Raw genomic sequence first — 23,884 nt, 5'->3', positions numbered from 1 at the left:
TGGCATAGAATCAGAGAACCACAGGGTTGGACACTTACAAGTACTGAAAGGGTGGGTGTCAGGAGGATGGGGCCAGGCTCTTTTCAGTGGTGCCCAGGGACAGGACAAGGGGTAACAAGCACAAACCTGACCATAGGAAGTTCCATCTCAACACGAGGAGGAACTTCTTTCCCCTGAGGGTGGCAGAGCCCTGGCCCAGGCTGCCCAGAGAGGTGGTGGAGTCTCTGTCTCTGGAGACATTCCAAACCCGCCTGGAGGCGTTCCTGTGCCACCTGCTCTAAGGCATCCTGCACTGGGCACCTGCCGGGGGCACATCCCACCCCCCTCGGGTACCCCGGCGCATCCCCCGCCTGGGGCGGACACAGGGGCTCGATGCCCAGGTAGCACAAGCTGCAGCAGCAGCTTGAGGGTTTTTTTTTTATTATTTTTTTCCCTTTTTTTCCTGGCTCCTTGTTTCTCTGAAGTTTCCTTTTGGGGTTGTAATTTTTCCAGAGGTGGATGCCTTGAAAACAGCAGTGTTTTAGGGAAAGAAGCTGTTTTCTTTTTCTATCAGCCCTCGTAGTAGATGCTTACAGATTGGAACCAGCACCAAGGCACTAGCCCAACAATTCTGGCGTCCCAACCCACAGGTGCGTGGTTTGCTTCCTTAAGGAAAACATTTTGATTTCATCAGAGCAAGGAAAATATTTTCCAGGGTAAGTAAAGCCTTGCAGGTTTTTATGCAGGGAAAAGGTATCAAAACAAGGTTTCAAAGCGTGAGACTGGGCTTCGGTGAGGGCTTCCCAGAGGAAGAATTTGGAGAGGTTAAAGGCACACTTCAGTAGACACATCTACATGATAAATTTAGAATTGAAATGTACTTAGTGGTGCAATGACATTTTAAATTTATGTCCCGCACAGAGACCCATAAAGGCACAGGAATCCACCCACGCAGGACTTCTTGCAAGATTAGAGCCTTAGTTTTAAGCTCCATAATTCTCTCTGGCCCAACTCTCTGCACAATTAACCAGCTGAATGCTCTGATTTAGGACCAGCTTTCTACACTGGACGTTTTCTTGGCAGACATCGGCAGCATTACTTGGCCTATACATCCATAAATCAAGAGTCGGGCCACCAAAAAAAAAAATCCTGCGATTGGCTTAAAAAAATCAGGAGATGCTTTGAACCAGTAAAAGCTGCGATGCTTTTTATTTTCCTTGTATTTTCAGAAGTCTATGGAAGAAGCACTTTCACAGCCTCTATCGGAGCCTGTGAGAGAGCTCCGAAAAGGCAGAAGTTGTGAGGATTCCTGAAATCACATATAAAACATTGCCATTCCCATGGAGGCTTAGAGAAATGTACCCCTTCATCCCCCACAGTGTGTTGTCCCCCAGACCCTCTGTCCCCTCACCGGTCCGGCATCCTTTGCTCTGCGTCCTGCACACCCTGGTCCCTCCCCAGTGCCTTGGTCCCATGGGCTCACCCCGGCATCCCGCCGTGTCCCTGCGGTCACTCTGCTCCAGCGGGGACGGGACATGGGTCACCCAGGACCCTGCTCACCCTCTCCTTGGCATCTACCCACCGGCGGCAGCAATTTTGGGTAAGGAGCAAAACTCCAGAGCTGGCTGACATTCCTTATGTCAAGAGCACACAAGTCGGCGTGACCCCGCCGAGGGCTGCGGCGTGAGCCAGCAGAGCCCGGCACACACGGAGGGCAGAGCAGCTCCTGGCGCCGCTGCCAGCCCTGCACGGCTCTGTGTGCTCCAGCCGGGTGGGACGTGCCAAGTGTGCCAAGGCACAAACTTCAGCAGCAGCGAGAAACAGGCAACCCTTGTCATAGAAGCATAGAAGCGTAGATTCATAGAATCACAGAATGCTCAGGGTTGGAAGGGATTTTAAAGATCATCCAGTGCCACCCCCTGCCCTGGGCAGGGACACCTCCCACCAGACCAGGCTGCTCCAAGCCCCGTCCAACCTGGCCTTGAACCCCTCCAGGGATGGGGCAGCCACAGCTTCTCTGGGCAACCTGGGCCAGGGGCTCACCACCCTCACAGCAAAGAATTCCTTCCTGAGATCTCGTATAACTCTCCCCTCTTTCAGTTTAAAGCTGTTACCCCTTGTCCTATCATTACACTCCCTGATCCAGAGTCCCTCCCCACCTCTCCTGCAGGCCCCCTTTAGGTTCTGGCAGGGGCTCTAAGGTCTCCCCAGAGCCTTCTCTTCTCCAGGCTGAACCCCCCCAGCTCTCTCAGCCTGTCCTCACAGCAGAGGGGCGCCAGCCCTCTGAGCATCTTTGTGGCCTCTTCTGGACTTGCTCCAACAGGTCCATGTCCTTCTGATGTTGAGGGCCCCAGGGCTGGACGCAGCACTGCAGGTGGGGTCTCGCCAGAGCGGAGCAGAGGGGCAGAATCCCCCCCCTCGCCCTGCTGCCCATGCTGCTGGGGGCGCAGCCCAGGCTGCGCTTGGCTTTCTGGGCTGCGAGTGCATGTTGCCGGCTCATGTCGAGCTTCTCATCCACCATCAGCCCCCAAGTCCGCTCCTCAGGGCTGCTCTCAATCCATTCTCTGCCCAGCCTGCATTTGTGCTTGGGGTCCCCGCGGTTGGAATGGGTTTGGGCTGTTGAATGAAGTCCATCCGCATCTCCTGAAATCATCCAGTGTGCAGAGCATCTCCCTCCACCAGCTCATTCCGGTGCAGCCCTAGAGGGTCAGCGCAGCCCAAACCCTGATACAACTGGAAGGCGTGCAGGGAAAGAGCTGCCAGTGCAGCTGTGTCAGTGATCGCGGCGCTCCAGGGACCCCTGGGGAGGTAAAGCACTATTGAAATGTGTGTTTAAAGCAACTCATTATTGTTTCAGGAAATGGAGCAATTTTTTTTCTGTTTTAAAGATTTCCCACTGTCTGTTCTAAGGACTTTCAAAGGCAAGGAAACTGCTTTAACTCACGGAGCCATTTTAGGGCTGCTTGACATCAGATGTTTTCAGGAAAAAAAAAATAAATAAAAAAAAAATTAAAATAGAGAAAGACTGATTCCTCCCTTGGTTTCTGCTGTTCGAGCCCATCCTGGAGCAGACGGGCCCCCTGCCAGGCACAGGCGGCTGCTCCTCACTGCTTCACGCGGGGAGCTGCCGTGTCTCCCAGCAGCCCCACGCGGCCGACGGAGCCTTTCAGAAAAGGTCAGGCTGGATGCAGTTATCGTAAAGGTCCAGAAAGGTCGCCCCCCAGCAGCCTGCCTGGGAGAGGGGCTATTTGCTAACTGGGCTGGGAGGGTTAGGGCCAGGAGTCTGCAGAGACCTATTTAAAAAATGCACCCGGCAGCGTGAAGTGGAGCTCTGCAGCCCTCTTAGACCTCCCAGCAAACCCTCGTCCCTGCTGAAAAGCATTTCTTTTTCTAAATTGAATGGTTATTGTGGATATTGAGTGGGTTTCTGCTCCTGAGCAAGAGCATTGCCAAGGACAGAGCTCTTGGCCCGAGTGTTTCTCCCTTCCCTGGAGGTTGGGCTGCGTGGAGCCCCCCCCCATCTCCGCAGGGAGGGAGGGCTGGGGTGCCTCTGGCCCAGGTCAGGGGAGCACTGCAGGTTTGGGGGCTTGGTCTTCATTCTCCTGCGGTCACAGCAGAGATGGAGACACCTGAGCGCCAGCCAGTGCCCCGAGGACAGCTCGTGGTCCCTGGCCCCTGCTCGGCTGGCACCGGGCATCCTGGCCTCGGCTAGAGGTGATGCTGCGGGGCAGAGCTCGCAGCCTCCCGACCGAGCTGCAAACAGGGGAAAAGTGGGGTTTTTCTTTGCCTGACAACCTGCATGAGATGCCATAGCTGTGCCTCTTCTCCTTCTGTTTCTCTCTGTGTAGAAACATATCACTCCAAAACTCCCCCCACCAACATAAGCATCAGGCCTGGTTCCCCAGGGTCTTCTCTGGCCCACCCTGGAGCCCTTCCGCACCTGCAACCACCATGTCTCCTTGCCCAGTCTTCTTCCTCTGTCTGGGGAATGAGGAACGGCCATCAGAGCTGATGGGGCAGTGATCAGTGTGGCACAGGCAGCTCCAAGACCTGGTTAGGAGGCAAACAAGCCCTGGAGCCCTTGTGTGTGTGTGTGTGTGTCTGTGAGCAGTCACAAGGACTTCCCAAAACACAGACCAAAGTGACACCGGCAGCTTTATCTGGTAGGAAGGAAGATGCTGGCTGAACCCATCCTGGACTTGCAGACCACAAGTACCTTCTTCTTCCTCATGGTGACTGGACTTTCTTTGGAGAGCCTGGTGCCGTTAGCTGGAGAGCAGAGGCTTCTCCAAGGGCTTCTCTCAGCACGAGTGCCAGCACCGTGCTGGCAAGGTGGCAGTCACCAGCTCTTCCAGCCCGCACGGCTCATGTGCTGCTAGACACCATCAGGGCTATCAGCAACGTCCATGTCATTTGTAGGTCACGGTGAAGAACATCACGGTGGATGGGTGCACGATGCGCAGCAGAAAATGGCTGGAGCGTAACAGAGCAAAACTAGTTCAGCTGACGTGAAGTTGCCCTTTTGGCCAGACCCAAACCTCTGCAGACACTCAGACTAATTTCCTTACTGTTCCCAAGCAGGCAAATACTGTGCGAGCCACAGGAGGCTGGAGCCCATTAAGAGGACAGAGGCCAGCGTAAGACCGGGAGATGCGTAGCCACGTGAAGGACTGGGTCCGTCACCCCAGCACGTGTTGGACTGGCGGCTCCTGGATGTCCCGGGGGACGTTGGTGGCCAAGTTTGATGAGGGACACTGGGGCTAACACGCGGACACAGGTATCTGAGACGGCACCGCAGTCCATGAACAGCGGTGGATTTTTCAGTGTCGATTAAGGGTGAATTTTGAAAATAACACATTCATTTTTCACAGTGATTCAAACAGAGGGATGGGACCAGATTCTCTGTAGATGACTAAGAATGACACTGCTCCACATGGGCAAGGCTTTTTGTACTGCTCAGTACATTGCGCTTTCAGCTTGCGGGGTATTGGTACATGTACTGCCGCTGTGCAATTACACACTAGACATTGCCAGCTATTTGTGGCCTGATGAGGTATTATTTTTTTTTTTTCCCCCGAGCTCTTCAGTTTATCTCACAGTGAATAAAATCTTGACCCTGTGCAGTATTCACATCTGTACCTTGAATTAAAAAGTGGGCTGATAAGCAGTCTTTTTTATTACTCGGAGAGCACAGGTCAATTTTATAAAGACGTTCCAGCGGGATGGATTTACAACTGCTCATAAAGATACTGAAAACAACAACAAAAGAAGGAGGACACTGGCCTTTATTAGCTCCTTGCTTTGAGAAATACATTAATCAAATGAAATTCAATTTAAAAGACCCAAAGAGGCATATGTGAAAGGATTAGTCAATTGACGTGTAAATGAATTAACAGTTCAGACGTGATTAATAGCAAACTCTGACTGTGAAAAATGGCCTATGAGTGATCCAACATACAGCCTCGTCCACTGAAAAATGACCCACTTATTCCTGGCATCTTCAATAGCTAACGTTCGTCACACCGGATAACGTTTTTTCACGCACACAACTGAAACGAAAGCCAAATACGCGCATTGAGCAGTGTTCCAACAAACGAGATTTTATTTTTTTTTTTTTTTTTTGCCTTTATTGTACTTAGAACAACAACAGATTTTTAAGATTACAAAAAGAGCTGAACACCAAGCATGAAGGTCTGCCCTGTGGCACAGCACAGGCTGAGGGCTTGCGTGGGACCCAAGCATGGACTAAAACAGTCAAAAAGTAAGTATTTTAATTTCCCCTAGCGCAGTGTAATTGGTTTTGTCTTCAGCCTGGATGCCAGACAGGCTCCTCTTTTTTGGTTACGAGAATAAATGTCCTTCAGTCCCATAAAGTGACCTCTGAGTGATGGTCATCTCCTGGCCATCCCCCACCGCATCTCACCGGCCAATGCAGCGGATGTCACTGCTCTCCAGTCCGGATGACATCGTAACATTGTAGGCCTTGATTTTCCTTATTCAATGTAATCAGTTCCAATTTAATTTAAAAAAAAAAAAAAAAAAGAAAAAAAAAAAAGAGGAGTGGCAACAATCCAACTAACGTCCTTCTCTAGAAGCGGAATTTGGCCTCAGATGCTATTAATTTAGGCAAAATACTGCCGTTTCTGAAAGGTGACTGAAAAAAGACCACAGTCTCGCAACTGCAATACAATTGCAACCGTAAGAAAATGACGGGAGTAGGCTTCGACCGCCTTGCACACCTCGCAAAGGACAAAGGCTCGCAACGCAGCCGCAAAGTCCCGCCGGGACGGGGCAAAGGCTTTTTCCACGTGGGGCGTAAGAAGCTGAAAGCTTTAGCCCTCGCCTTGGAACCGCTCGCCTTGGAACTAGGCCTAGGGAAATAACCACGTCGTGGTACCTGAAAGTCTTTCCGCCCGTTCTGTAGGCCACTGGGTTCTCTTCCTTCCGGTAATCCTGCGGTGTTTCCTTCATGACTTTACCCGGCCACGGCGAAACGAGCGCTTGCAGAGACATTACGCTTTGATGCTTTCATGAATATAGCTGTGGGCTGGGAGTCCTCCCCAGGCAAAAAGGCACCAGCAATGAGCTTTTTGGCTTATTACGAAGAAAATAGAATATATCAATATAGAGAACTCTTTTTATTACAGAAACATGTTAACAAATAAAAACAGCATTAAATTGCCACAGAACACAAAATACCCGGCACAGAGAGCAGCTTATTAGAAACTTGCTGTGGTTTTACGTGTGGCGCAGATATTTACTTTTTGACTCACAAGAGCAGGTTCCCCCGCCGTTCGAAAAGGGGACGAGCAAAAGTCCCTCCGTGCCGCCTGGGAGCAGATGAGCGAGCCAAGGTGGGTGCGGGAGGGCTGCAGCCTGCGCCCGTCTCCCCCAGCCCCACGCCGGCCCCCACCCTGGGAACGGGCTGGAGCAACCCCTGGAGCCCGACGCAGATTTCCATAACCGCCGCCTGTCCCCCTGCCACACGGACACCTCGCGTGGCCACCGGTTCCCAGGTACTCTGTCGTCTGAGAGCAGGCACCAGGACGTGACGGCGCAGAGACAGTCGTTACGGCACAAGAAAGGATGTCCGTGCCTCTAAAAGTCTGCTTTGAAACAGCTAGAAAACAGCTACCGCTCTCTAATTCCAGGATTCTGCCCTAAAGTGCAAGGACACTTTGTGCAGTCAGAGAGGGCAGAAATAAAAGGACACTCTGTTGTCCCCCAAGTGCAAATACTATCCCTGTCTAAAGCCGGAGAAGCAGATACCGACACCAGAAAAAATTATTAAATTAGAAGTTTCCATTAATATCGGCACATACTAACTCACCTCCTGAAGATTTGGTTGCAATCAGAAAAGAAAACTCTCTTAAAGCATTATATTAAATAGGTATCTTTAGCAATATAAAATGGCGCATGCCTTTTTTTTAATATATATATATATATGTTTAACATATATAACGTTACTGAAACATCAAGGGAGAGAGATCAGTAAGTGGAGCGACAGCGGCAGGGAGCTGCAGGGACAGCCTGCGTTGGCAGGGGACCCTGCAAGGAAGGCCAGCTCTTCCCAGGGGCACTGCTGGAGAAGGCAGGTGACACCTCGGGTACCACCTCAGCATCCCTACGGACCACGGCAATGACCTCTCAGGCATCACCCGGAGCGACAAGTGTGAAACCAGCATGTGGTGGCGAAGGCTGTGAGCGTCCCACCTTCCCTCCGCAGGGCTGACTCCCTCCGTATCTGCCTTGCCGTGCACGGCGTGCGATGCTCATGGCTTAACTCCGTTCTCCCTGAAGCCAAGCGCAAAGGGCCTTTTGACTTCTCTGGGAACAGCGTTCGGATGCTGCCAGGCTCTCCAGGAATGGTCGTAAAGTCTCGCCAAGTGGAGAGCCGCTACCCAAGCTCTTACTCTTGCTAAGTGAAGCTCCCTGTTGACCACAGATGGTGCTGGTGGGAGCCTGCTGGGCAAAGGTGGGAAAAAGCGGGAGAAGATCTGTGGTCCGCTGGCTCAAGAACGCTGCCCACCCAGGCACGCAACTGCACCGCGTCACCTGGCTCACGTCTTCTGGCATTACACAGGACTGAGGAAGAGTTCCTCCTGTGCTAAAGGCAACCTCATCTCACACCCTTTATCTCATGGAATTGTTCCCTTCCGTGCAACGATGCTGCTCCCGGGACGATGCCAACGTGTGTGTTCCTTGCCTTCCACCTGCTGCCTTCAGCGGGAGCTGACGGGCTGAGCCACGACCCGGATTAAGCCAGCACAAAAGCCCAGGCACTTCCCAGACAAACCAGAGCAGAGCCAGTGAAACCACCAGGGGACGCTGACGTGGTTTGCTCCCTGGATGTGCGAGTCAGCGACGCCAAGGGGGTCCCCCCTCCCGGGACTTGGCCATCCCGAGGGAAGCCTCGGGGACGGCTTCCACACGACGGTGAAATTCTCTTTGCTTTATTAAAGCAAAAGTAGACAAGAAAACGCACAGAAAAACCACAAAGTACAAAGATATATGGCAGTATCTGGACTTTGGTATTTTTTAAACCTCTTTTTTCCCCAGTTCCTGCAGCAGCCCATGAAAATAAACAAAGAAACAGTGTTAACTCCCCCCCCCAGCAAATACACACACAGGTGCTACTGATCTGGGTTCCCATATCCTCCGGTCATCCCTCTAATAATATCATAAAAAGTCAACTTTTGAATAAAAAAGTTGCCAAAGCTTACTTCGGTGCTGAAGAGAGAGGGAACACAACTCCACGGGGGCTCTGGGGGACCGGGTGCCGAAGGCGGCCCGACTCGGGGGTACCTCATCTGATCTCCTGCTCCATCCTTAAAGCCTGCACGGCTGGAGAGGCTGCCCACACGTGCGTTACACGCGTCTGGCAGATGACACACAAGCACTATCCCCTTCTAAACCATTTTTCATCTGCGCTATGCGTCCACCAGCAAATCAGTGTATGCAAATCCCTATGAAGTCTGATTTCTTCCCAATCTCCGAGCAGAAAAGTACCCATCAGGAGACCTCCGATCTTATTAATGAATAAAAACTTTACTGACATGAGCTTGTGTAAAATATAAAGCTCTCCAAAGGAGCTATTCAGATTGCTCATAAACATCCTTCTGCTGATGACAGAGACCAGGGCATTACCAACCCCGTAGTTCATTGTATTCTTCTGCTAACGGCCAGAAAATGTTCAAGAAGAGAAGAACGCACCAGCAGGATCTTTTTGCTGGTTCATTTGCAAAATATTAGTAGATCATATCTACACTTAAAATGCTTGCAGCGCTCTAAAACAGGAAAAGCTATTGAGAACATCATCCTGTTGGCTGGCATTCAGGAAGGTTACCTACGGATTCTGTTGCCGCCTACATTAAGGGATTTCAGGAGGAAGAGCACGATCAGAGACATATCTAGCAGGGCAGGAAAACTCATCACAAATAACTGTAAAGAGAGATCCTCCCCTTCCATAGGGTTGGGGTTTTTTTTCCCTACTCCTTCCCTTAATGAAAATCCGACAGCATGACTGAAAAGTATCAGGAAAATCAAATGTTTGTTCTTACTGAGAGTTTGCAAAGAACCCAGACGTAGCATGAGGGCATTTGCCTGAAGAGCCGACGGCGATGCTCAGCTTGCGAACGGTCCAAGCAGCAGAAGCATTAGCACTGTTTTCTGCACGGCACGTACGTGGCAATCGATTGGCCTGAACCTCATGCCCTTCGCTTTTAAAGCCATCTGACAAGACACGAGTAGCTGGTATTACGCAGGGGGGGGAACACGGTGCGACGTGATGCACGTGTCTGATCAGCTTCACCTCTCCAGGCTCCGGCGTTTGCTTCGCGCTTGTGGTGGCTCCGTGCCAGGGACCACCCCAGCGCCCTCGGGTGGGCACCGAGCCCCGGGTGGGCACCGCTCCACCACCAGCTCCATACCGCAATGGCAAATCCACTGCCTGCCAATGAACCACACACTTGCTGTTTGCCGGCACGAGGAGCCCTTGTTGACGTCTGTCGGTAAAGCCAGACCACGTTGCAGCCCCCCATGAGAAGTATGACCCTGGCAAAAGCCTGTACGTGCCGTGCTTGCCAACAACCCCCGGCCAGGTCTGCCCAGCAGGTTTCGGTGGGCTCATGGCTGTGCGGGAAGGGGGAAACTGAAATACCGCGGGGAACCCAGGCTTGGCCACTTTGTGGGAAGCAGAGCCCAGCAAATAAATCTGAATAAGGGTGTTGCGTGGGCCTGCGTTTCCTTCTGAACTTGAGGTATGAAACGGAATCAAGCCAACGCTTATGCCTGAAAAAACAACCTGCTTCTCCCAGATGTTCCTGACTGCTGGGAGCCACCAGCAGCTGCAGACCCACCAACCATTGCTGTTTGCCGACTGTGGACCGAATGCCCCCGTTAGCCAGGGCACATTTATCCATCCTCAGGGCAGAGCTGCAGCCTGTCCTGCGTCAGCCATGTGGCCGTGCCACCATCATGCCACCTGTGCCACCATCATGCCGCCCAGAGCTGCTGGGGACAGGCGGTGCGTGTGGGACAGTGTCCCCCCAGGCTGCAATCAACCACTGCAATTAGCAGGAGCCGTGCACGCTGCTTGGAAGGGCAGAAGGTCTCTTTGGCGTTTCCTTTACAACCCCCCGCAGCGCCATGGCAGCACCAGGCAGTCACCACAGCCACCTCCCAAAGGAGAGGATTAACAGCCGGAGCCCTGTGGACATTGGTGTCTCGCACACCGGGTAAACGACCCCGCTTTGGGACAACAGTCCCGTGGCCTCGCAGGTCCCGCAGATCCCGGCCCCGCTGTTTTGCTCCTGGGATGCTCGTCTGCTGGCATCAGCAAGAAGAGTTGGGACAGATGGGGAATAAGTAGTGTAGGTGGAAACCTGGGGTCTGGGGACACCCAGCGGGAGCAGAGCTGGTGAGGGGCTGGGCAGGGGGCTTCGGGTGCCCACAGGAGGAGGGGAGAGCGTGAGGTCTGAGGACATCAGGCACTTGCGGAGGTGGGTACTGCTGTGTCGGAGGAGCAGCAGCTGTCGAGGACGGGAATGTGACTGCTGAGAGCCCGGGTGTCCATGGGGCAGACCGAGATCCAGCTTGACCAGCTGCAGGAAAAACATCCCAGATGGAAAACAGTAGCCATCTGCCACCTCTGGGGATTTCTGAAGGTCACTTTCCCCTCCAGCTCTTTCGCTGACAACCCCGTAACACTCCATCAGCTAATACTAATGCTGCAGGACGGCACACGGCAGCGGCGTGCTGGCCGGGGCAGACCCCACAACGGCTGCACGCCACCTTTCTGACCCGGCAGCAGGTCCTGTAAATTCATCAGGCTGCAAGTTCATCTCTTCCCGCAACTCTTCGCTGTTTCTCTACTGCAACGTTTTCACTCGTCTGCTTCCCAGCACCATAATGCAAATAGAAAGTCCCAAAGGAGGCCAGTAACGTAACCCACGCTCAAACTTACAGATTCAACCTGCTTCTTGTCTTGTTCCATTTTTTAAAAAAAAAAAAACAAAACAACAACCAAATCCAACAACTGCTGGCATTTCTCCCAATCTCCCATGGCCCGGGCCACTAAAAGTCACTGCAGAAAACACACGAATGAGAGAGCGTAGACACAGTGCCGCCGCCACCGTGCCACAGTCCCCTGTCCCAGCACAGCGAGCCAGCCAAATCTAGGCAGAAGTTGTGGCAGGTAGTTCAGTTCAGAGGTACCTCGGGAAAAATAGAAATCTCAGGAATCCCAGCAGGTAGTCGTTTGCTACTGTCCGTCTTCTCGGCCGCTGCAGAGGGGATTCCCCAAGGCACTGCAGTACAGTAGTGCAGAAATAACAGGCAGGAGATGGCTGAAATGGGGGTGGCAGAACTGGGAGGTCCCTCTGGAAGATCACTGTGCGTGGAAGTAGATAGGCTTGACTTTTCCAGACAGGATCTTGGGAACCTGCACAGAGATGATCTCGGCCATCATTTCAGGGTAGTCCACGCTCACCATATGTGCCTTAATTAAAAGGTCAAATGTAAACTGATGCAGATCCTTGGCAATCTGGGAAAGGAAGGAAGTTTGTTAAGCAAGAAGCCCCTGGTCAGTGATTTCCCTGGGAAGACACCGAGCAGGCGTTCGCAGGCACAGCAGGCCAGGGCTGGCCTTGCCGCGGTGGGACCTGCTTTGCCCTCTGGCCATCACTGCCTTGCTGGCAGTTATCAGACGGCAGGAACGCATCCCGAGCACGAGCGAGGGAACTACCCAGTCTGGGAGCGTGTTGTATTATCTTGCCACGGCCCTTCACACTCAGACACTACCGAGTCCCACCAAAACGGGAATGTATAAAAATGGCACTTTCTTACTCCTGCAGAAACTGTCTTACTGTGTGCAGATGCTGCTGACTTCACTTATTAAGAATTACTTCTTGCTTCTAGACATATAACTCCATGGGCATGGAGCTGAGCCCCAGGAAGGAGGAAGGATCTATCTCACCTTTCACCAGTACCACTTCAAGTCACAAACAGAGAATTTTTTTTCTCTGCTGTAAGCAGAGAAGATTCACTGGGGGCGCTGAGATTTTGAGCTATTCTGCTAGGCTGACGGTGGAAAAGTATTGTCTACTAAGAGCTTTTCTTTGCTAAAAAAGGAAGCCCATAAACCCAAGCACAAGAGCGGTTATGGCAGGGAGTGACGGACACAGGTAACTTCCACTCCCTCAGTAGAGTTAGCGGCTGGCTTTCCTCTGTCGCTTAATCTGGCAGCACGCTGCAATGCTGTCCCTGCGAAGGTTTTACAAGAGTTAAAAGACAAGCCACAACAGCCCAGGTTGGAAGGGATCTCAAAAGGTCACCGGGTCCAACTTTCACTGGGAAAGGGATCCTGGATGAGACTATCTAATGCCCTGTCCTATCACATCTTGAAAACCTCCAGTGATGGGGACTACCACGACCCTGGGGAGGTTGTTCCAGTGAATGATCATTCTCACTGTAAAAAGTTTCTTTCTTATATCCTTTCTTATGTGTATAGATGGACATTTCACTGTCCTCTCTTACAGGATGCACGGAGTCCAGGACTTTGGTGAGCTGGTAAAATCGCCGAGAGCAGGAGGTAGGGTTCTTCCTCTTGCAAGCGATGATACGGTCAAGTTCCTTAATGTAATTCATTCGAAGTTCATCAAACAGCTTCTGGTTCTTGAGGCCATCCACTGGAACTGGATGGAACAAGGGAAGGAAACAGTAAGAGTTGCCCAGAGAGTGGAGAGAATAAAAGAGCAAGAGGAAGGCTGGAGAAGTGGTCAGGGCAGACCTAAGAGGGAAGATCTGCCCACCAGCATTGCTTCTGCTATGGCCCTCACTCCGATCAGCTTGCTGGGCTACTGCTAACCCAAGGACCCTTGTTGAGCGCTCGTTAAAAAAGAGAGGCAAGGTAACAAACTGCAGTGCTATTCTCCTGCTCAGCAGCTGATGCTCAGAGGTCCCCATGATGACAGCAGGTAGGCTGAGGAGCAACGTCCTGCAGGAGCTAAATGGAGAAACGCTGCACTGTCCATAGGTGGGATGGGCTCGCTGCAGGGCAGCTGGGTGGTGGCACCCTTATGCTTGGCAGCTCATTGTCTCTGAGCAGTTCAGCTTGAAGCAGAGAGGAAAACATCCAAAGCCATCCCTTGGGAAGTATGAGTACGTGCACATGCCCAGGGAAAGCACCAGATCCCTCTAGGGTGATACAGCGTATGGCAAGTGGAGATCCGTTGAAGAAAGGATGTGAGTACTTACTAATACTGAAGAAGAGTAGAGCCTTCATACAGAGAAACTCCTGGGGTGTGATCTGAAGCCACCCGAACTCCTGAGAGAGGTGCCGCATCCTGACACATTGGCTGTACATTCTGGATTTGTGCATCCGATACCTGGCAGGGCAAGGAGACCAAAGCGTTGATGGGGGGGAGGATACACTCTGCCCAACCCAGCAATCCCAGCCTTGCCTGGCACATCCCCGCCGCCAAGAACCTGAGCTCTGTCTCGGGGGATGCTGGCAGCAATAGGACCGCCTGCGGGAGAGGAACGTTTTCCAAAATGCCCATGTCTAATCCTCTTTGTCTGGAACTAGATGACTATCTGGGATCTACAGGGTTTGTCTGAGTCTCTGCCTCCCTGAAAAACGACTGCCACCAGTCGTTTGCTATTCACCAAATAGGCCACCTGCAAGAGATGCGAAGCTGAGCTTGGAGCTCTCAGAGAGAAGGTGTGCTTTTGCTTTCTGCTGTACTTACTGTTTTTAAGCTCTTCTACCTTAGCGTCAACAAACCCTCCCCAACTCTGAGCTGATGCTACACCAGAGAGAACCCATCAGGAACTTAACAATATACGTTTGCTTCTGTTTCTGCTCACTCCAGCTGACCAACCAAGATGAAAACAGGAGCTCAAATCCCTCAGAAAAAAGGCAGGTCTGTACAGACCGGCCCTTCGCACCCTGCACCAGCACTTGCTGCTGCCCTGATGGAAGTCGAACCAAAGGCAAGGTTGAGGGAAAGGGAAGAAGGACCAGGAGCGACATTGCAACTCTCCTTATTGCTCCTGGAGATCACTGCAGAGCAATTAGAGGGGAAAAGCAGGGCCCTCCTATGTTTTGTTGGCCAGCTCTGAAAGTACGATTACTCAAGCTGTACATTTCATAAGCGCACTGGAAAGCACATTCCTTGTCTTCTTCTCATTTCTCACCTAGTCTGACCCAGACAAAGCACACTATTAGGTTGTTGTTATTTCGCACTTACTCATTGAAGACCAAATCTGGAGCAAAGTAAAGCATCCTAGAATTGACGTTGGTGAAAGATCTCCAACCCATAGCAAAAACCATAAGGCCCATCCAAGAGTACTGGATTATTGACATCTGGTCATCCACATGCAGGTTGCGAAATCCTATTTAAAAAAAAAAAAAAAAGAGAGGGATGTTGCAAATTAATGTTGGCTTTCTGCGGGTAGCAGGACTGTTTTCGTGCAGGCTCCGGCTCTCCCGCAGGGCTCCTGTTATGACAAGGTGTTCCACAGCCTAACCTCAGCTCGTCCCAGGACGCACGCACAACCGTCGTGTCAGCAGCAAGATGCTCACGCCTGATGGGCAACTAGGAACAGCCAAAGCACTAAACTGGAAGGGGGAAGAGGGGATCCCCAAACGCAAGGAAGGAATAAAGAAAAAGCCAAGCAACAAAGCAATTTAAAGGAAGGCATTGACAAGTGGTAATGACATCTTCTCCCTAAGAGTCTCAAAGTTCTTCGCAAATTGTGTTTGAAGGCTTTGCAGTGAGGTGAACAAGACTCATTCTGCAACAGATTGGACAAAAAAGATAGAGCAGGATGAGACTCAGTGACCTCCTGAAGTCCTGCAGGATAACAGGTCCCAGCAGGGGTGCTGAGCTGGTCCAGCTCCCCCCGCACCAGGCTTGCCCTGCCACAGCCCTCATTACCGGCACTAATTAGACACCCAAACCGACCGAGCCTTACTGTGCCATACGCTCCGCAGTCGCGGCGTAACCCCCAAAGCCTCCACTCCAAAACGTTCACCATTACCATGGGAGACGGTACGTCAAAAGTGAGTGAAATAAAGAGCCGACGAGGATTTGTTTGCTTTGCTCTGCTAACAGAAATAAATCAGCCGAAGGGGAGCGGGAGCCCCAGCAGCAATACAATTAACCGTATCACATTCTCCAGGCACTGAGGCAGAAACGAGCCCTCATTAACCAATTACCTCCTTTGGTGCAATTCTGGCACTTGAGGAAATAAGTCAAAAAACTGCCTTTATTTTCAACCCATTAGGACTTCACCAAATTTAAGTAAGTGGATTTTAATGCATAATGTTCAGAGCCAGCAAGTAATCCCAAAGGGCTTATCACATGGTTAACAGACTGTGGTTTCTCCCCTCAAATACACAATGCATTTATCTAATGACTATGAAAATGAGTATGAAAACCTCTGCTGCATCGCAAGCCAAACAAAAATAACAATTAAATTCAAACTGGTATTTCCAGATGGTGGTTCACAGCTAAATCGCAGGCATGTTTACAACACGTGCACAAACATCACCTCCAACACTGTACTTTTTTCCAGATACTTGTAAATAGTCAAATGTAATCTGTTTTCAAGAAAATCATATGTTATTTCAATCAAATATTAAAGCAATTATAACACCTCCAGTGTATAATTATAATCCATTGAGGCAAGCGTCTGTCTCTTGCCTGGGAAGCTGTCAACTGCAAATGAGCACAAGTCGTGTTTTACTGTTGACTAAACTTGCTTTACGTTTGTACATGTTCCTTTCAGTTTTCATGTCCCCGGATTAAAAAAAACCCTGAAGCTTGGGTGCAAGTAGTGTCCTACCACACCTGAATAGGTGAGTTCCATCCGGAGGGCTCTCAGCTACTGGCTGAACATGGACCTTCTGCCAGCGAGAGTGAAACTCGTTAACAGCTCACAAGTCCAGACAACGCATCTGGGCAACACAAGGACTTCACAAAATCAGTCATACTCACCTCCAGGACATGTCTAACTTAGATATTCGTACTTAATTACAATCCCACATGCTATAAAAAACCGTTCTATTTATCCAGTAAATACAGTCAGAGACGAATTCACCACCTGGTAAAACCTAAGCCATTCAACAGTGACCGCTTCCTTGAATTTCCTCCTGCTCCATAATTACCACTGTTCTTTTCCCTTGCCTAGATTTTCTAAAAAGATTGGGAAAACTTGAGTTGAAAAGGAGCCACGCTGCTGGCCCCTATAGTTGAGACTTTGTGATGAGCAGCCAGCGAGATGGTGCAGGGAACACTCCCACACTGGCACCAAGCGATGAGGATTAACGTTTCGTCAGTCTGCTGCACATTCATCCCACCCCAAGTCCATAGAGTTGGGTTTTCCTCCTTTTTAAATTGCTCTTTGAAGGAAAAACGTATCTGGTCCTCAGGGAGAATTAGCACGACACGCTCTATTACAAAAAGGGCAAACATGAAACAGTAGATCAAACTGAAGACAAAGGATCAAAATGTCTTCTGAAGCTTGAAGGAAGCTCTGAAGAAGGCTCAGCACAGCCCTCCCAACAGCAAAGTGAGGACGCACACCCCAGCGTGCTCGGGCGAAGGAGCTCCCCGGGAAAGATCATGGAAACATACAATCATAGAATGGTTCGGGTTGGAAGGGACCTTAAAGATCATCCAGATCCAACCCCCCTGCCCTGGGCAGGGACACCTCCCACAAGACCAGGCTGTTCCAAGCCCCGTCCAACCTGGCCTTGAACCCCTCCAGGGATGGGGCAGCCACAATGCTCTTCACCACATAGACAAGAAAATCCTGCAAATACAAATGTATTTATGACAGCAGATGCTCCGTCCTCAAAAAAGATGCAAAAATGGCATAATAAGAAGTTGGGCCCAGGAGGTGCTGTAGAGCCAGAAATGAACGGCAAACCAAGGCGTGATGGAGAGGATGAGGTGGGGGAGAAGAAGCCAAACCAGAGGTCTCTGGTGTTTGGCTTCCCTCATTGCCCATATTCTGTGAGCGAGGCCCATAAAACCTACTACCAAAGAGGAAACCTATACCCTGTAGGTGACTCGGAACAGAAAACACACCCATGAACAGCCAACTCTGTGAAAATTAACCCTAATTCTCACAAGGCATCCATCCCCCTGTTGCTGGGTTCAGCATCAACAGGACGAGGCTGCTGGAGACACCAATATCCATGGCAGAACCTCCTCATCCTGCTCACCCCGTCGTGGTGCTGCAAGCACTGCCTGTGCCCAGGCAAACCAGCGCCAAAGCCACCTCTGCAGTTCTCATCCAGGACCGGCTTTCCCTTAGCTACCCAGTATCAGCTTTTCAACGCATCTATGAAAGCATTTGTTGCACCTAATCTTTGCTATGAGAAGGATTTTGGTGCACTTGTTCATCGCCCTGTTAATTACGTTCACTGAAAAAAAAATATTTGTGCAAGCTTTATCACTGTTTAAGGAAAGGTATTTGAACACAACACTTTTGTTGTTACAGGGCTTACGGTCTGCTTTCTGCTTGTCCACAAAAACAAGTTCTAGAAAGACAGTGGCCAACTTTTTCTAAAAGGAATCACCGCTTCCAGTTTCTGAGCTGAAATGCCTTCAAACAAAACTGGTTTTCAGAAACCAGATACCTATCATTTCACGGAAACCTCCTCCCTCCAGCCATCTGAGATGATGTATAGAATCACGGAATCATAGAATGTGTTGGGTTGGAAGGGACCTCTAAAGGCCACCTAGTCCAACCCCCCTGCAGGGAGCAGGGACATCTTCAACTAGAGCAGGTTGCTCAGAGCCTCATCCAGCCTGGCCTTGAATGTCTCCAGGGATGGGGCCTCCACCCCCTCTCTGGGCAACCTGGGCCAGTGTCTCACCACCCTCAGTGTAAAGAACTTCTTCCTGATGTCTGATCTAAACCTGCCCTGCTCTAGTTTAAAGCCATTGCCCCTCGTCCTGTCGCTACATGCCCTTGCAAACAGCCCCTCCTCATCTCTCCTGGAGCCCCTTTAGGTTCTGGCAGGGGCTCTAAGGTGTCCCCGGAGCCTTCTCTTCTCCAGGATGAACACCCCCAACTCTCTCAGCCTGTCCTCACAGCAGAGGGGCTCCAGCCCTCTGAGCATCTTCGTGGCCTCCTCTGGACCCCTTCCAACAGGTCCATGTCCTTCAAAATGGCCAAAATCATTGTAAAAGAAAATAAATACAAACCTAATGCCACAATATATTGTTAGATTTTTAGTACTGGCGTAGTCTGAAGAGACACAAATAAAGTTACCTTCTACAGGAAGAAATCACAGCGAAAGTAAAATTAAATTTACTGGTGACTTGGAGAAGATCAATGCACAACCTTTTTCTTGTGAATAATCTTAAAGCAGCGTAGTTTGGAAATAAATGCTCTATCTTCTCTCTTGAGGCACTGCTGTACCAGAATGGTATCCTCCTAAGAGATCAGCAGCTGAACACCTCCCGTGTTACCATAAACTAGGGTAAAACTTAGAAAAACATTTCTAAGGTGAACAAGTACTCGGTTTCTATCTGGGAATTTTATTGTCTGGGGAATGGAAAAAGGTGCACAATTAATTGTATCCTTATACTTAAAGGGGGAGTAAATATAGTCTAAGGCAGTAGATTTGGAAAAGAAAAGCAAGCAATGGCCTGGAATACCCCTAACGCCCCAACCAACGGCAAGCACGCAGAGATTTTGCACCAGCTCTAATAAATGGATCCATGTCCCGTGATCCCAGGTGGGCTATTTCACCTGATCCCAGGTGCACCGAGCTGCACATCTGCCTCGCTGGCAGCAGACCCGCAGCAGCCCCGGCCCTTCCCCTGCTCTGCCGGGAAGCCGCCATTCCCAAACGCTCGCAGTCCAGTCATTTTTTTATAGTCTGATTTCCGAACAGCTTTGGGAATGAACAAGACTCTTCATTTGCTGCCAGTTAAAACAGATCTTTAAAATAACGCCCTCAAGTGCTGATCTAAATTAATTTTAACACCTTCACTGAATTTATATACATGGAAAAGGAAAAATATGTACTCTTTTCACTTACCCTGCAGTGGACAGGTTTTATGGATTTAATGAGATCTTTTAATTCTGTGTTTCAGCAGCTTTCTTGGCAAGCTGCCGTTATTCAATCTTTCCTTTCCAGGGAAACCACAGTTTGATTCTGCCTTCTCCTGTGCAGAATTTCAATTGCATAGGGTCCAAAGGGCCATACATTACATTCTCTCCACTGGACAGATATTGCTGCTGCGGGAACTCGGGATTCAGAAATGCTCCTGCCTGGTGCAGTCTTGTTTCGAGGACACCACCGAAACCTCACCGGAAGAAGTGCAGGAACACCTTGCTGCATATTCGTCACTCTTGGTGTACAGGTGACGGTCAATGCAGGACGCGAGGTTAATAATCACCTATTAACTAATACTAATCTATTGCCAGTATTACCAGGCTGAGACTCCCTCTCTTACAGGTGCAAGTTCCCCCTCCTCCCACCAGCAGCAGTCGTTGGGAAGTAAAACCTCTGCCTCTTCGCATTGATATGTATATCTTAAGTGACACGCAGGGCTGCTTATGCTTAGTTAAGCCAATGCTTAGTTAAGCCCCATAAGTGCCAGATGTGCTTCATTAATGGGGAAAGGAGAAGAGAGGATAAAATTTCCGCCCTTACTGTTGACCTGCTGAGGACCAGGCAGCAGATGCTGGCTGCTGGGCTCCCTGCGGAGCGAGGTTTGGTTCTTGGCACCATAAACCCCGGCTGAGACGCTGCTGTCGGCCCCGGGCTCTGTTCCTGCTACCGGCCAAGGCCGGCTGTGCCCCGGCGCTGCAGCGGCCGGTCAAGCCCTCCGGTCTGCTCCCATCCCACCTCCCCAGCAACGGCGTTCATTAAACAGCCTCCAGTCTCACAACAGACAGCGCGAAGATCTTGTTTGTTTTGATAAAAACTACTGCATCCCGCTGTTTTAAATTGCCTGGCTTTTGTTTCCATCACTTCTCCCCCTGCATGCATTCGCCTGCATCGCCCCTCTCCTGAGCCCGCCGGGTGCCAGGCTGCCAAGCCAACCTGCAGATCTGGGGACTGAAAACACTTCTGCTTTATTAACCAAAAAACTGCTCTCTGGCTACGGTGTAGGATGCTGAAGGTTTACCCAAAAAAGCGAGGTGGCCGTGGTGCGCGCGGGGCAGGGCACCCGGCAGTGGATGAGACCCACCTCGCAGCGGCAGCCGAGCTGCTGCTGGAGCGAAGGGACTGCGGAACCACCACCCGGGTCACCAGAAGAGCAACAGTGCTGCGGTTGTTTACTCCTTCCCTGGAAAATATCAGGAGAATGACTAAGTGGCGAATTTGTGGTTATTACTGTTGAATAACAGTTGGCACATGGTAGGGAACGGCTGAGAGAAAGCTGGGGAAAACAAAGTGGCTTTGCCTCTCGCCCCGAGCACAGTGATGCTAATGGTCAGGCCAGCACCAGTGGGATCACAGAATCATAGAATCATTAGGGTTGGAAGGGACCTTAAAGATCATCTAGTTCCAATCCCCCTGCCATGGGCAGGGACACCTCCCATTAGACCAGGTTGCTCAGGGATGGGGAGGCAGCCAGGCAGCATCCCACCATGCAGGAGAGCTGGCCTCCGAAACGGATCCCCTGCCCAGAGAGCAGGAACCGCTCTGACATAAGAAAATTAGAATTAGTTTTGCCCAGATGCCGTCGCCGGCCCCAGGAGGCAGCGGTGCAGCCGCCGGCACCGCCGCGCCGGCACATGCCGTGAGGGAGCACCGCGGGTCGGAGATCCGGCGCAGCGCAGGAGAGCAAAAGCCTTTGAGGAGGGGGTTGTTAGGACAAAAGATGTTTTTTCAAAGCATTCTCCCTTTCCATTAGCGCTACCGCAGTTTTACAACCTCAGCCCCCGGATTGCTGGCCAGGTTTGGTGGTGTCTCCGTGTACTTTTCTGAAGAAGTCTTGATGTCTGATGCAGATAAGCCAGAAGAGAAAGCATGACTTGCCCCTGGTTTCACAGGCTAGGTGAACTTTTTCTGACCCTAGAACGTAAGAAAGAGAATGGGCTATTCTGCATTTAAGCATATTCAGAATAACACCCCTCCTGGAGCACCGGTGAAGCTGCTTCCAGGGGAAATGCTGAATTTCTGGGAATGTCGAATGTCTGACTATAGATTCGTCACCAGGTTTTGGCATACAGTGGCAAACTTATTTTGCCTCAGATTCCTCCTTTGGTCGTATCACCCTGCACATAAAGAGCAGGATCCCTGTTTTCTGCGGCATTTCCTGAGGAACGGGGCCAGGGTGAGGAAGGCAGCTCAGGATCATCCCCACGCCCCGGTCTCAGGGATGCTGGAAGCTGAACTGGATCCCGCTGCACCCAGTGATCTCGGTCTTCTGTAATTTCACTCATTCAGTTGGCAGGATTACGACATGCAACGGGCAGCATGTTCCAGACTGGAAGCCTCTACGCTCAGAACCAAGGAGCGTGTTCAATAAAACACATCTATCACCGGGATGTTTTCATTTACAGCACCCGATATCTCCTACCGTTTGGAAACTTTCCGACCCTAATGTACTCCCACCTCACGACTCTGAATGCATCATAAATATATTCCAGCAGCCTGCCACGCAAAGACAACCTGACCGCCAGGAAGAAGCCCTTTGGGATTTTGTATCTCTCCCGCTCTTTTACAATTAATTGGCTTGTGGAACAGAGAAATGACAAGGAAGGCTGTCTCCCAGCTCTCAAGCCTCATCTCCTTTCAGCCCGGTTTACCCCATCTCACTTTCACATCATGAGATGGCACAGTTCACCCGGGGAATTTACCATTTTCACCACTTCACGCAGGCTACAGGATGGGGCTAATACTTGTTTAGAGAAGACTTTGGCAGGTCTGGTGGACGCAGCCCTGCAGGTGGAGCAAAACCACCGCAGGGAGAGTGGGAAGAGAGCAAGACCCTGAACCCCTGACCAGCACCAGCCCTTCCCGTGCGGGGAAGCAGACACACATCTACACCCCACTGTGTGGCGGGGATTATCGGAACCCAAAGGGTAAGTTTCGACATACTTTGTCACCCCTTCATCACCGCTCCCAGCAACCAGTCACCCAAAGGAGACAAACCTGACACTGCTGCAGCCTGCTTCACGGAGATATTACACAGCCAGCCACCTTGTGAAGATGCTTCTCCAAGGAACTGTACGATGGTGGGACGGGAGCTGCAGACCACCTCCTTGGAAACCCACCCCAGGCAATGCAAGCAGGGGACTTTAGGAGCATGCAGGGAAGGGATGGGATTTGTTAGTTTTCCTCCTCACCTGGCAAAGCCTTTGCCCATTTGACCACGTAGACGAGCTGCCTCTCCCCGAGCTCATTCAGGCTGGTCAGCAGGTTGGAGAAGGAGTCCGGCTGGCTGTTGTCATGGCCGGCACACACCACGCCAGGCTCAATGGCCTCCAGGACGTTGAGGAAGATGGGCTGGCACTCATACCCATCAATGCGCGTCATCACCATCTTGGGAGCTTGCTCCTCTGTGGGGCTGGATAAGCTGACTGCATCAGCATCGTCTTGTGCCTTCAGGTTACCCAGCTTCTTCAGCTTGCGGGCTGTGGAAATGATACATTTTAGTGTGAGACTTAAAAATAAAAAAGAAGCTTGAGGTTTCTCAGCCTCCAGCTCCATCACTTATATTTACAAGGAAAGGGAAACTGATGGCCAGCAGCAGCTACTCCTTCAGTGCATGCCGCCCAAAGAGCGCCCCGGCATCGCAGACCTCATGTAAGGACAAAAGGGAGCACACACTGCACAAGGAAATCTATTTGCTCGTTAATTTTATATGGAAAAGAACAAGTATTATTTATCCCCAGCCGTGACTCGTCTCACATTAACTCCCACTTAGAAATGGAGAGGAAGAACTGGGGAAAAGAGGGAAGAGGCAACTCGATTCAAACAACTATTCACAGGCAATTAAAAAGGGAAACAACGCAAGCAAATAAACTCAGTACCTGGTCATGTTCCAGGGAAAAAAGCCAATGCACTTGGATGCTTAAGGGGGATTGTTGTTGGCCAGATTGGAAGTGGAATGCAACTAAGAGAAAAGCCTTCTCCCTGCCCAGGGCTCCTGCAACGCCCGCTGCCCTATAACCACGCTCTCCCAGCTGGGTCACTACTCTACAAATATATTATGGAAAATGCATTTTAAAAGCCAGCAGGTGGTCCCACTGCTGTTTCCCTGGAGTCGCCCCAGCTAGCCCACCGACAAGGAGAAGACTCGAGCAGGGGTGACCAAGTTCTGCTGGCCAGCTTCAAGACCAACGTCAGCAGAGGGGCCGTGTGGGGTTGGGACTGGAGGCAGCCAACGATTGTGCCCATGTCACCATGACGAAGTGTCAC

General features: G+C 50.9%; 1 protein-coding gene across 1 annotated transcript in view; it reads right to left on the bottom strand.

The window, feature by feature from the left end:
• Positions 1–5,248: 5,248 nt before the first annotated feature.
• The window catches only part of AR (androgen receptor), a 67,697-nt gene continuing 49,061 nt past the window's right edge, over positions 5,249–23,884 (bottom strand). Inside the window, exons 4-8 of the mRNA XM_074601114.1 lie at positions 22,810–23,097; positions 14,730–14,874; positions 13,735–13,865; positions 13,015–13,172; positions 5,249–12,022 (exon numbers count right to left, since the gene is read on the bottom strand). Of these exons, the coding sequence (XP_074457215.1) occupies positions 11,867–12,022; positions 13,015–13,172; positions 13,735–13,865; positions 14,730–14,874; positions 22,810–23,097 (878 nt within the window). The 3' untranslated portion in view covers positions 5,249–11,866. The remainder of the gene's footprint in view (positions 12,023–13,014; positions 13,173–13,734; positions 13,866–14,729; positions 14,875–22,809; positions 23,098–23,884) is intronic.

Source organism: Larus michahellis, chromosome 9 (assembly GCF_964199755.1).
Source record: "Larus michahellis chromosome 9, bLarMic1.1, whole genome shotgun sequence".
In the NCBI taxonomy this organism is placed as follows: Eukaryota; Metazoa; Chordata; class Aves; order Charadriiformes; family Laridae; genus Larus; species Larus michahellis.
This window is presented reverse-complemented; position numbering and strand designations above follow the sequence as displayed.